Source organism: Camelus dromedarius, chromosome 2 (genome assembly GCF_036321535.1).
Source record: "Camelus dromedarius isolate mCamDro1 chromosome 2, mCamDro1.pat, whole genome shotgun sequence".
Lineage (NCBI taxonomy): Eukaryota > Metazoa > Chordata > Mammalia > Artiodactyla > Camelidae > Camelus > Camelus dromedarius.
In genome coordinates, this window is record NC_087437.1 from 22,848,478 (window position 1) to 22,863,061 (window position 14,584).

The following is a 14,584-nucleotide window of genomic DNA, read 5'->3' on the forward strand; positions in this document are numbered from 1 at the left end:
ATATATGTAAGAAATAATATATACATAAATACATATATCATATATGATGGAATATTATTCAGTCATAAAAAGAAGGAAATATTGCCATTTGTGACATGATTGGACCTTAAAGGCATTATGCTAAGTGATAAAAGACAAACAGAGAAAGACAAATACTGTATGATCTCACTTATATATAGAGCCCCCCCCCAATAAAACCAAAAACAAAAAACAAACTCATACTAAAAGAGATAAGATTTGTGGTTACCAGAGGTGGAGGTGTGGGGGGTATTGGATGACAGTGGTCAAAGATACAAACTTCCAGTTATAAGATAAATAAGTAAGGATATAATACACAACATAATGACTATAGTTAACTATACTGTATAGCATATTTAAAAGTTGTTGAGAGAGTAAGTCCTAAGAATTCTCATCGCACATTTAAAAATTTTTTTCTTTTTTTTTTTTTTGGTATCTCTACAAGATGATGGATGTTAACTAAACTTGTTGTGATAATCATTTCGCAAATTTGTAAGCCAAATCATTAGGCTGTACACCTTCAAGTTATACAGTGCTGTATGTCAATTATATATTAATAAAACTGGAAAAGTAAAGATACTGTTGCAAAATCTAAAAATAAAAATAATAACTCACTTTTTAAAACCACTCCAAAAGGAATTAAGACTGTGACTGTGTCATAACAAAATATACTGTAATACAGATTCACACTAGAAAATGGGTAATAAAACAACCCTGAGTGGGAAGCACAGAAGAAAAAAAGAAGGGCAGTTATCATCATGAGACATTTTGGCATCTCTACAGGTACTTCAAGCCAGAAAAAACATCAAGCATGAAAAAACAATGAAGTAAGGATAAATTGGATGAGCACTGTAAACCAACAGCTAATAAGAAACTGGAAAAGAAAAAAGGAATAGGAAAGCCAAAATCATAAAATAAATAATGTTAAAAAAAAGAAAGTATTAGTAAATTTCAAGCTAGTCTTAAAACATATAGCTACTCCATTGTACCTTGGGATGAAGTGTGGTCTTATACTGCCAAACAGAGGTTTTAGAGTTGCAGTGATTTCCTCGCATTGAGCATTCCTTTGGGATGTCATCAGAGTCAGGATGCTCTCTCCTCGTCAGTGCCTGCAATTTATGTTCAAACAATTATATCTCAGAACCCACATGTTCAGTCTCCCAATAACCTTTGTAAGCAATCCCCTAGTCAATTTAACTCCTTACCTCTTAAAACGGATTTTATATATTTTACAAAATAATTTATTAAACTACAAAATTAACAATAAAAGCATTTAAAAATAAAGAACTGAATTTTTAATTTTGATAAAATAATTTTATAGTTTTCTGATTTCATGGTAAGAGCTTTTGATATTTCATTGCAAAAACTTTTATCTACTCCAGTTCTGTGAAGATTTTCTCCTCGGTTTTCTTCTAGAAGTTTTATGTTTTAGTTTTTATGTTTTGATCGATGACTCATTTCAAGTTAAGTATCTGTGGGTTTTGAAAATTAAATCAATGTTACATTAATAGAATAATTTTACTTGGTAATGTAATATTATTTTTATGTATTGCTGGATTTGAGTGACAATATTTTGATAAGAATTTTTGCATCTATCTATGTTCATGAGGGATATTGGTTTATAGTTCTGTTTGCTTATAATATCCAACTGGTTTTAGCATATTAGGATAATGTTGGCATCATAAAATAACTTGGCAGTGATTCATTAGCACTATTTTCTGAAGGAGTCTATGTAAGATTAGCATTGCTTTCCTTTCAATATATGTTTGAATCTACCAGTCCAACTTTGTGGGACTGGTATTTTCTTTGTGGGACTGGTATTTTCTTTGTGGGATATTTTTAAATAATCAATTTCCTTTTTTAAAAATAGAAGAGTTATTTACATGTGTTTTTTTCCCCCTGTACCAGTTTTATTAATTGGGCCTTCCAGGAATTTTCAATTTTATCCTAAGTAGTCATAGCTTTTAACAAAATATGTCATTATTCTTTTAATGTATGTAGGCTCCAAAGAGTTTTCCCCTCTTAAATCTTGTCTTTGGCAATTTTTGTCTTCTTTCATTTTTTTATAATAAGTCTAGCAAGAAGTTTATCAACTTTATCAATTTTTTCAGAGAACTATCTCTGCTCAATTGATTTTATCATTTATTTTCTATTTAATTCATTACTCAATTCCTTATTTCATTCCTTCTACTTATGTTGGGTTTAAATTTCTTTTTTACTTTCTAAAATCAAAGCTTAAATCATCAGTATTTAAATATTTCCTCTTTTCTAATATTAGCATTTAAAGCTATAAATTTCCCCATAAGAATTATTTTAGTTGCATTCTACAAATTTTGATGTGCTATTCTCATTACAGTTCATCATTTCATTCAGTTCAACATTTTTTCTAATTTACCATATTACTTATTCACTGAACCATGGGTTATTTAGAACTGTGTAGCTAATTCTCCAATGTTTAGGTATTTATTTCCAGGTAAGTTTTGTTATTGTTTTCTAAATTAATTTCATTGTGGTCACAGAATACATGCTGTATGACTTTATTATTTTATTGGAACTTCTTTTATAGTTCAACATATGATCTATCTTGACAAATATTCCCTGTGCATGCAAAAAGATGTATTCTTTGTTGGGTATAGTTTTCCATAATTTCAGTTAGGTCATTCAGGATGGTACTGCTATTCATGTTTCCTATACACTTAGAAATTTTCTGTCAACTTATTTTATTAATACTGAATTGTGTTGAAATCTTCAACTACATTTATGGGTTAATTTATTTTTCCTTTCAGTTCTCTTAGTTTTTGCTTCCTGTATTTTGAAGCTCTGTTTTAGGTTCATATGCATTTAGAATTATGTCCTCTTGGTGAATTGATCCTTTAATTATTATGAGATGATATTCTTTACTTTGGTAATATTGCTTGATCTGAACAATACTGTTTTGTTTTATTTCATCCAATATGAACACAGCCACTTTAGCTTTTTTTATGACTAAAAACCTATCATTGTCTTTATATTTAAAGTGATTTTTTTTTTACTTTGGATATGTTTTTCAGGTCTAGATGTTAATTTTAGTTCTTTTTTCATATTTTTAATTCCCCTCATTTTTATGTTTTCCTCTAAATCCTTAAAAATATTTATAATTTCTTTTTAAAGAATGTCTGGTAATTATCATCTATTTTATTTGTGGCTTTGCTGCTATTAACTAACTGCATTCTTAGTTTATTAGTCGCTTTTTCCTGCATTTTGAATAATTTTTGATTCAATGCTAATGATGATTTTCATGTTGTTGAGTCTGGAGTTTTAGTTTTCCTCTAAAGAATGCGCTTTTGTATGCGTGGAGGGAGGTATAATTATTTCATCCATTTGAGGTGGTTTAAAAAGTTTTGTTCATGAGATACTAGAATAGCCTTAATTCAGACATAACTTAGCCTTCTTACCAAGGTATGACCCTTTGGGGATCTCTACTGAATTCCTTTATTGTTCACCAATGTTTCTCCACTTTGGCTGGTCTGAGCTCAAATATCTCCCAGGCTTGTTCATGCTCTCTGCTTCCTGTCTTTCATTCTGGAAAGTGCCTTCAGTTAGAAAGGTGGAATGATTGTTGAACTCACTTAAGTGGTCTCCCTTCTCTTTAGGTTCACAGCCTTCTGTTGCCTGTTTTCCAAAGTCTGAAACCAGTTGTTTCTCATATTTTGTCCAGTTTTTTAGTTGTTTATGGTGTACAAATCTAGTACTTGTTACTTGCTTTATATTTTTTGCCTTTTTATTGTAAAATTAAATTAAATTAAACACACAAAAGAAAATGTAGCTTAGTGAATTAATGTAAAGTTAAATGCCTGCCATGCATGGTCTGAATTTTTGTGTCCCCCCTCAAATTCATATGTTAAAATCCTAACCCTCAAAGGTGGGGCCTTTGTTTAATTCATGGGTGTGGAACCCTCACAAATGGGATTAATGCCTTATAAAAGAGGCAATAGAGAGCTCCCTAGCCCTTTCTGCCCATTGGGAATACAAGGAGGTCTGTAACCTGGAAGAAGGCCCTCACCCAACAATGCCAATGTTGTCATCATGGACTTCCAGCTCCAATACAGTGAGAAATAAACTTCCATTGTTTATAAGCTACTCAGTTTTGGTATTTTGTTATAGCAGCCCAAACGGTCTAAGACAAAACCTTTATAACCACCACCCTGGCCAAGAAACAGAAATTGGCTAGCTATCCTGGAAGCCTCTCTGTATGCTATTCCCCATTCACAGCCCCCTTCTATCCATATCTAGTATCTCAGTTTTTGTAATACTCATTTCCTTGGAGTTTTTGAGGTTTTCAATCATCCAAGTGGGCACCCTTAGACACTATATAGTCTTACCCATTTTTGTTACCTTGAATTGTCTTGTAAGTCTCTTTTCATGTAGAGATGTTCCCTTCATCCCTTTCTTTTCTTTACTATTCATCTTTTTAAGAATTGAGCTGTTTGTCTTGTCCAGTTTCTCACAGTCTGAATTTCGCTGATTATGTATTCATGGTGTAATTCAACATGTTCTGTTTTTTCTGTTTCTTGCAAGCTGTCTTCAGGATCCAAAAGCTTGATAAAACTACCTTTTTATCCCTTTGGTAAGACTATAATTTTCATCTGAAGGCACTTACAGCTTGTTTTCACTCAATTTTATGTTTGCAGCCATTTGTGTTCAATGCTTAGATTCATTGATTCATTGGTGTTTGCAAAATAGAGATATCCTAATGTTTTTATTAGCTGGAATAAGTTTATAAGAAGATACAACCTCATTTACTATTTACCAATTGGTATGGTTCATTTAAGAAGGGAGAAATGAAAGCTTACTTTTTTCCTTTTATTTATCTTTTTAAGATAATGACTTGTGACTGACTGTATTAGCTTTTTATGGCTGCTGTAACAAATTACCACAGACCTGATGCTTTAAAACAACATATATTTGTTCCTTACATGCTGGAGGCCAGAAGTCTGAAATGAGTCTTATGGAGCTAAAAATCAAGGTTTCAGCAGGGCCACACTCACTACAAAGGCTCCAGAGACAAGAAGAATGCAATCCTCATTCATGGTACATCCTCCATCTTCTCTCTTTAACAGTGTTTCCATCACATGGTAGTCTTATTTGCTGTCTGTAGTCAAATCTCCTTCTGTCTCCCTCCTAGGAATACTTGTGATTATGTTTAAGACCAACCTGGATAATTGAGGATAATCTTCCCATCTCATTACCCTGAATTTAATCACATGTGCAAAGACCCTTTTTCCACCTACAGTAAAAGTCATAAGAACTATGTATCTTTAAAGACCTACCACAGTGACAAATACAATCTTTTAAAAATATATTATGTAAAAATATATTATGAACTCACAAATTTAAACATATTTTATTGGCCTCAATCCATTTTAATTTTTATACAAACTATGGTCAATTAGAGCCTCAATTTGACTTCTGAATCCTTGTGACATGACCTTTGTAATATTCTATTTTTTCTCTGCTATACAGTATTTCAAGATGTTCTTATATTTTCTGCTATAGACTTGGAATCAGTCATATTTTGAAGAAGCCAAGGTTTCCTTTAAAAGAAAATAGTATGTCAAAAGTATAATCTGGAAGCTAGGGTTGCTATTTGCTACTTGTTGGTGATGTTTTTATTAGATTTTTCAAATTCAGGTCTACATAGTCTTTACTTAACCTTTCTTATTTTACATCTTTCCACACTAAGAATCCTCATTCTTAAGGTCACAAGTAATGATAGATTTAGAATATATCATAATTGTTCATTTGCTTTATCTCACTTATTTTTTTTATCCCATTTAAGTATTTAAATATATTACTCCATTTCTTCTGGTACAAAGCACTGCTGTTAAAAAAATCTGATGATAATATAATGTGATGCCCTTATGAAATATGTGCTCTTTTCTCTAGAGTCCCCAAAACTATTTTTTCTTTTTCTTTAAAGTCCAATAATTTTACTAGAATATTTCTCAGTCTTGCTCTGGGTTAAAAATCTCAGGCAATTGTGTGCTCTTTTAATGTATATTTCACAACAATATTTTTCAGCAAGTTTTTAATATTTGTTCTATTCTTTATGTATTTTTTTTCTTTTTTAGGAACTCCTATATCTGTATGTTGAATCTTCTATTAATATCTTCAATATTCATCATTTTCTCTCAAATCCTTTTTGTTTCTTCATTTTGTTGTGTTTTTTTTAAAAACTACCTCCCTCTAATCTACTATTTCTTGTAAGGCATTATTTGTTGTGCTTGGATTTGTGTGTGTGTGTGTGTGTGTGTGTGTGTGTGTGTGTGTGTGTGTGAGAGTGTGTGATTTTTTTCTTCTAGTTTATTCCTCAGCTCTGAAATATTTTTTCTTTTCTTTCTTTTTGAACTGTATCGCTAATTTCTAAGTTTTTCAACTCTAATTTTTGTTTTTTTTCATATCTTGTATCTTTTCATTAAGCAATATTAAGTCTCTTAGGTCATTTTGACATAGTATGTTTCAATTTGCATACATGATGAACATGTCTTTTTAGTGTATTTTCTTTGCCTGCAGGATTATTCTATTTCTTCTTGTCATCTTTTCTTACAGTTGCTTGTATGGTATTTGGCTTCAATAGTTTTCCAATGATCATTTTTAAATAAATTTATTTTGCATAACTTCTTAGAAGATTTGGGTCAGATAGTTTTTCAAACTTCTCATGAGCTCCCTTTTCTGTTGTTTTCTATATTAGTAAAACTACAATTGCTTGCTTGGTGCAGTTTCCAGCTCTGTTTCCGTCTCCCTTTTACCTGGATTTTTTTTTTCCTTTCATTTTAGTTGTTTCTATGCTGAACAATTTTGTTTCATCTCAGCAGTTTCTCTTCAGTATAAGATCTTGTACTTGAAGGGAGCCCTAGTGTCAGTTATGAGAATTTATGGGAATAAGCCAACACTAAGACTTTTCTCTGATTATTGGAATATGCTAAATGTCTCCCAGTTTTAGCTACTGTTCTCAAATTGAGTTACCATAATTTCCAGTGAATACCTTTTAGTTTATGTGGCTTTTTTCTGTTCTCAGGTCCATCAGATGCCTCACTGCTTCACATTGCTTTTTCCGGCATAGACACCGATAGGACACAGGTCTTGTGACTACTGATGGCTTATTCCACCTGCTTGTATTCTGAGGCTTGTGAGGAAAACCTGTTGTCTTGTTTGCAAATACTGTTTTTGCCTTTGTTATCTAGTTGCAATGTGCTTTTGTGTGGGAATTCAAAAGATCTCAAACCTATGCTACCATCTCTATTACCATCTTCTCACAATCCCATACAGTTACTAAAGTGAGATGACTTAATATAAAAAAATTAATTAGATATTAAAGAAAGTTGAAAAGGAACTCTTGAATATCATAGAGCTAGAAACTGTAGGAAGCAACTATCACATCTAGATATGCGAGACCAAAGAAGAGTGTACTGCTTGGCTGGTGCTGGCATTTCTGAGTTCAGATGAGGGGACTGTAGTCCTAAGAGAAGCTGGAGCACCATTGGTACTGGTTTCCCTGAGGGGCCACAATCAGAATGGTATTTGAAAAATTGCAAACTACAGTCAACTGCTGCTGTTGTAAGGAAATGTTACTGCCAGAATGAAGCTTTATTGGGGTGATGTTTATAGAAACAAGAAGCAAATGGTAAGAAAAAGAAGAGTTTCTTTCCTCTTCTTCCTGTCTTGTGATCACCCTTATTTCCCCCTATTGACAGAGCTCAACAGGGAACAATCTGACAAATCAGAAAGGCAATATCCAGAATTCTAGTTCCAGCATCACAAAATGAAACATAGAAGGGTAAAATTGAAGCTGAGAGATATTTTAAAAATTGGCTTATAATTGTTATATTCTCTTTGTAAACTGTGCCTTTTATAGTTGCATAATCTTTATCTTGTTTAGTACTTTAAACCTTTTTATTTTATCTGATGTTAATGTTCCCTTTCTTCCATTTTTTGTATGCAATTGCTTCTCTCCTTTCCCATTTTTTGTTTCAAAGTCTTCACTGCTTTGTTTAAATGTATATGTTTGTGTGTGTTTTAGGAATATATTGATAGTTTTGTTTTTATCAACTTAATCTGAGAATTTATTTTATACATTGGGGAATTTAATCATTTGTGTGTTTTAATCCTTTCACCCCACTTTGTATTTTTTTTAAGTTTTCCTTATTTCCTTTTAAATATTTCCATTACTAGTTTTCCTGTTTAATCATTATTATTATTTATCTTTTTCCTCTTTTAATTTTTTTAAATTAATTTTTTATTGAAGTATAGTCAGTTTACAATGCTGGGTCAATTTCTGATGTACAGCATGTTTCAGTCATGTATGTACATACATGTATTCCTTTTCATATTCTTTTTCATATATGTTACTATAAGATATTGAAACAGTCCTCTGTGCTATACAGTAGAAACTTGTTATCTATTTTATATACAGTAGTATCTGCAAATCTTGAACTCCCAATTTATCCCTTTCTACTTTCTTTTCCCTCTGATAACCATAAGTTTGTTTTCTATGTCTGTGATTTTGTTTCTGTTTTGCAAATAAGTTCACTTGTGTCATCTGTCATTTTTTTAGATTCCACATGAAAGTGATATCATATGGTATTTTTCTTTCTCTTTCTGGCTTACTTCAATTAGTATGACAAATTCCAGGTCCACCCATGGTGCTGCAAGTGGCATTATTTTATTGTTGTTTATGGCTAAGTAGCATTCCATTGTGTGTGTGTGTATATATACATATATATATATATACACACACACACACATATATATATATACCACAACTTCTTTATCCAGTCATCTGTCAATGGACATTTAGGTTGCTTTCACGTCTTAGATATAGTAAATTGTGCTGCTATGAACTCTGGGGTGAATGCACCTTTTCAAATTAGAGCTTCCTTTGGATATAAGCCCAGGATCTGCTGGATCATATGGTAACTCTATTTCTAGTTTTTTAAGAAATCATCATACTATTTTCCATAACAGCTGCACCAAACTACATTTATTTCCATTAACAATGTAGAAGGCTTCCTTTTTCTCCACACCCTCTCCAGTATTAATCATTTGTGGAGTTTTTAATGAAGGAAGGCCATTCTGACTGGTGTCAAGTGATACCTCATTGTAGTTTTGATTTGCATTTCTCTGATAATTAGCAATACTGAGCATTTTTTTTCATGTGTGTATCGGCCATTTGTATGTCTTCATTGCAGAAAAGCAAAAGTAAAACATTCTCTGGCATAAATCTTAGCAATGTTCTCCTAGGGCAGTCTACCCAGGCAATAGAAATAAAAGCAAAAATAAACAAATGGGACCTAATTAAATTTATAATCTTTTTCCTCTTTTTAGTTAGGAAATCCTATTGTACTTTCCACTCAACAGGTGATTATCACTTTCATATACACAAAATGAAATGTATATGAAAGTAAGGGTTATATAAAAATAGGAAACCAATTATTTGTTTGCTAGGTGATCTGTTCCTTCACTGGATGAACCCTTTAGAACACTTACTTCCCCCTTTCCACCCCCAAACTCCTAGGATTCACTGATCTATTTTAATTGCCTTTGGTTAGAGTCTATTATCAGGGTTCCCTTGCAGTATGCCACTTTTATTTCAAGAATCAAGTTAGTACTCATATTACACATATTCAGCCACTCTGCATCTCTGTTTAGGTATTTCTTTAGGTAACAGATGTGCCAGAGCTCTTTCGTTTAGTACATCTTTCCATCTCTTGATGTCTGTATTTTCCTCCATTTTTTTGTTGTTTGATTACAGTCCTTTCCTTTACTATTTCCTCAGTTGTGCTACTCAATGATATATTCCATTAATCTTCACATATTCCCAAACAATTGTCTTTGACGACTAAGTAATATTTTGGTTATATTAGAGTCATTCGACCATAGTCTTTTTTCTCAGTATAAATGATACCAAATTTTCTTGTAGCTTTTAATATTGTAAGTAAAAAGTGATCTGATTCTTTTCCCTTCATGATTAATTCTTTTTCCAAGGAAGATAATTACAGTTTTTTTTCCTTTATCATTGGAACTCAGAAATTTAACTGGATTATTTCTAATATGTCCATAACAAGACAGTATTAAAAGTCAGTATGCAGAGAAAGGTGAAATCTCAACCAAATGATAGGTCCTTAAGATATTAATGAAGATTCTATAACCCCTTATAATTGTAAGATAGCGGTACATCTTTCAAGTAGCTATTCTGCTTGCTAATTTGTGACTGCTGATATTTCCTTTCTCATTAATTGTCACTAATCTAATTAAATGAGTCCTTTCTCCCCTGTTGACTACAATGCAATTCTTGGAATTGGGCTTTCATTATACTAGTGTATAAAATAAATCATGATAATTTTGATGTATTAAGAAATTAGTTGTCTTGGCTTTGCTATAGCTGGTGGGAACTTCCCTCTTTATTTTCTGCAATGTCATTCTTAGTAAATAACAAAGTCTTATTTAAAATTTTGAGTCTATGGTTTTATTTTCCACAACAGGGTTTTCTTTCATCAGTCTTACCTGAGTGAGATCTTTTATTCAGCAGATGAATGTATTTCTCCAGTTTAGGGAGTATTGTTTTTCTATAAATTTTTTTTTGCTATAAAATGTTACTCCATCATTTCCTCTTCCTCCTTTTGGAACTCTTGTTATTCAGTGTTGGGTCTTCAGTATGTGTCTTTCAGTTCTCTGTTCTTGTCTTTTATGCTTTCCAACCATTTTTATTTTTGTTCTGTGCTCTCAATTGTCCTCCTTTTAATATTTCATACTTCTAATTCTGATGTATGATTTACACGCTGAGCTTTAAAGTTTGAAAATCATGATTCAAATCCTTAGGTTTGGATAGAATGAGAAAGGGATACTAGTTAATGTGCTCCTAAAATTTCCAGACTAAAGACTCAGGCTTGAAATAAACATCTCAAATCAACAGAAATGAAAAAGGAGTAACAAATTGTTATGTTAGCTTGCTAGGGCTGCCATAAGAAAATACCTCAGATTGAGTGGCTTAAATAATAGAAATTTATTTTCTCAAAGTTCTGGAGGCTGGATGTCTAAGATCAAGGTGCTAGCAATATTGATTTCCTCTGAGACCTCTTTGTCTTGCAGATGGCTGCACTCTTGCTGCCTCTTCACATGGTCTTTTCTTAGTGTGTGCACGCCCTCTGGTATCCATTTATCTGTCCAAATTTCCTCTTCTTATAAGGACACAGTCAGATTGGATTAGGATCCATCCTAATGGCCTCATTTTAACTTAATCATCTCTTTAAAGACCTTATTTCCAACTATGATTATATTCTGAGGATTGGGGGTTAGGATTTCAACATACGAATTTTAATTAAACACAATTCAGCCCGTAACAACCATCCATGGAAAAATAGATATTTCTTTTTAACATCAACTAATTCTTTTATCAACCAGGTTTCCAACAATTCAATTCAACTCTGACACAAGCAACTAGAGTTAGCATCAGGATCTACAAGTGTCTCAGTTCCAAGAGTGCATCCACTCGGGAAGCTGGCCACAGATGGGGTGCCAAAGCTACTCACATTACTGCTCAGCAGACTAAACATTCAAGGGTTTCCTCAACCCTCTCTATAGGTTTGGTAACTCACCAGAACAACTCACAGAACTCAGGAAAGCATTTACTTATGACTACTGATTTATTATAGAAGATATAACTCAGGAACAGTCAAATGGAAGAGATGTGCAGGACAAGGTATAGGAGTAGGGGTGTGAAGCTTTCATGCCTTCTCTGGATGTATTAACCTCCCAGCACCTCAGTGAGTTCACCAACTGAAAAGCTCTCCAAACTTCACTGATCAGGGGTTTTTAAGGAGGTTTCATTACATGGACATGATTAATTAAATTACTGGAAATGGGTAATTAACTCAATCGCCAGCCCCTCTCCTCATCCTGGAAGTTGGGAGGGGGTGCTAAAAGTGTAAGCAGATAAGGTAGGGGTTCCCCAGAGAAAGAGAATCAGGCATGACTTTCTTGACATAAGAGAAGTCATTTCTGGCCTAAGCCATTTTGTGATCTAAGCTTGGCCACAATGCTTGCCCTTAACAGGTCTCACTTTAATGATCTTAAAAGAAATGAGGGAATGGAGGAATAAAGGAAAAATAGTCAAGAAACAATAGTTCTGTGATAAAACAGAGTCCAAGTTCCTCCTCAAGGGATATACATAACATTTTGATACGTATTTTTGAGTTCTGGGTTAAGGTCACCATCCAGGTGGAGGACGATAACTACATGCTGAGACCCCAGACTGGTTGGAACCTAAGGAATGATGAATGTTGACCTTTTCTGACCCTTGTGACTTCAGTCAACTAAAACTTGGACTTGATCAATTTGCCCCAATTCTATGCTGAATTCTTCCCTGCTTAAGCCCCTTTATGAATATGCATACATTGCCCAAGCCCCTTCATGAGTATGCATGTACCCTTGGCTTAAAACCTCCCCAATTTTGCTGTTTGGGGAGACAATGCTTTGAGAAAGATCTCTGGTGTCCTCCTTACTTGCTGCAAGAAATAAATTCTTCTCCCACTCTTTGACTTTCTTGTGTCTTTTGGCTTGACACTCAACCAAGAGGCAAACCTAGTTTCTGGGTAACAAAAGTTCCAAGCTTTTAATCATGGATTGGCCCTCTGGTGACCAGCCCCTAACATGAAGCTGTCTAAGGGCCTGCCTTATTAGGAAGGAAATCTTAAAAGTTTTAATTTTGTGCTAGGAAATGGAGGCAAAGAACAAATATTTTTCTATTATACCACATGAAAAAGGTGATACTGTAAAATACTTTTGAGCCCTTGATTAATACAGACTGGGAAAAATGTCATTTAAATGTTATAAGTATGCTTGCTTTTTAAGAGGTTAAATTTACCTTTAGATTATTTTTCTAAGACAGCCATAAAAAATGTGCCCACAAAGCAAATGTAAATCAAGTATATACCTATTGTTCTTGGGAAAACTTTAACAATCTTGAATGTAAACATCTTAGAGAAGCTAAGAGTTTTGTTGAGTAAATTAAATGTATCTAGGTATCAGGTTTCTACAGGTTTTTTGGCTTCCTTGTGAAATGTGTCTTTTTCTTTTTGGATTTGGATCACCCTCTGTATTTTTTTTGTCATTTTCATTTGAACAGTTGTTGTAGGAACTCTGATACTGTAAAGAAGAAAACTCTAAGAATTAGAGAAAGCTGACTGGAAAGGCCACACTAGAATTCAGTTGCAAACTCATCCATCTTTCGAGTCTAAGCAAGTGACATAAATGTTTGTGAAACTCTTCATTCTAAAACTATATGTAGTGTGAACAGTTTAGTGGTAAAATGGGAAAGTTTGTGCCTTCTCAAGGAATGTAATTTCAAAATATTACATTCTGAACCATGGTGGAGTAACAGGGACCAGATTTTATCCTCCCGCCAAAACAAACAGAAAACTGGACAAAACACATTAAACAATGGTTTTCAGACTCTGGACAATGTCAGCACAGAATAGTGATCAGTGACCCTGTTAAAAAGGAAATAAGGAAGGTAAGCCCTATTTTTGTCCAAGTTCATTTCTGGAGTTCCCAGGTTGGAGCATGTGGAAGGGTTCCCAGACAGAAATCAGCAGTCACACCAAGCGTTTGGTGTTTGAGGATGCCAAATTTTCTAGAATTTGCAAGATATGATAATGTTGAGGAGATATAATAATGTATAGAAAGTACTGCAGAGAACTGTAGAAGGCTGACCTAGAGTCTTGCTGAGGATTAAGCTGCACATTGAGCTGTGACTTAAAAATATCTGTGGAATTTGAAAGTAATTTTAAAACACATTTTTTTTCTTTTTAGTATTTTCTCTGAAATTTCCTTTGCAATTACTTCATTTTAAGAGTGAAAACAAGGTTAAAAAAATGTAATTCATTGGTAGTCATTTTGATAGAAATGAACATTCCAAAAAATGAATAAAAATACATGTTACAATTTAATAATTTTTATAGGAAAGTTTTACTATTTACTATTGGTCATCACCTTGGTATTTATGACTTTAGCACTAAATTATTTTTTCTCTCTTGATATTGGAGACTACATAACTGTTTCTTAAACTGCCGTTCATTATCTACAGTTCAATATTAAGTACTAGTGTCTCAAAGACTTGGGAATCAAAATCTACCACAAAAAAGGATTAAAATGTGCCTTTGTATAGGGTTTAAAGCTTCTTTTTAAATAAATTATAGAACTTCAATTACTGTATTTACCCTTGAGTCTGCAAACTGATAGCTGCAATTAGGTGCTATCTTATGTTAAAATGATGTAACATTTATAAAAATATACATTATTTTGATATTCCAGTTTAATCCACTAAGTTGCTATTTTTAGTTTATCAGTAAATTCTAATGGTCTTGTTATCATTGATTAGATCACCACACAATATATTTTCTTATCTGTAACTATTTAAATTATATTTTCTAAGTAGCAGGCAAATCTTTAAGGAAGCTTAGTTATAATAAAGGAATATGTAATCTTTCTGTTTCCTTTGATGTGATTTAAAATTTTAATTCTTGACTTT

The 14,584-nt window shown here is 32.9% G+C and overlaps 1 protein-coding gene across 4 annotated transcripts in view; it reads right to left on the reverse strand.

Annotated features, from left to right (window-relative positions):
- SLC9A9 (solute carrier family 9 member A9) overlaps window positions 1-14,584 on the reverse strand; it is a 607,901-nt gene that overhangs the window by 585,909 nt on the left and 7,408 nt on the right. For 3 of the 4 annotated variants that reach the window (XM_031448683.2, XM_031448597.2, XM_031448670.2), the window contains one exon: window positions 1,008-1,127. In XM_031448683.2, coding sequence (XP_031304543.1) covers window positions 1,008-1,073 — 66 coding nt within the window. In that variant the 5' untranslated portion in view covers window positions 1,074-1,127. Of the gene's footprint in view, window positions 1-1,007; window positions 1,128-14,584 lie in introns of those variants that run through there. The other variant, XM_031448531.2, reaches the window with a different exon arrangement.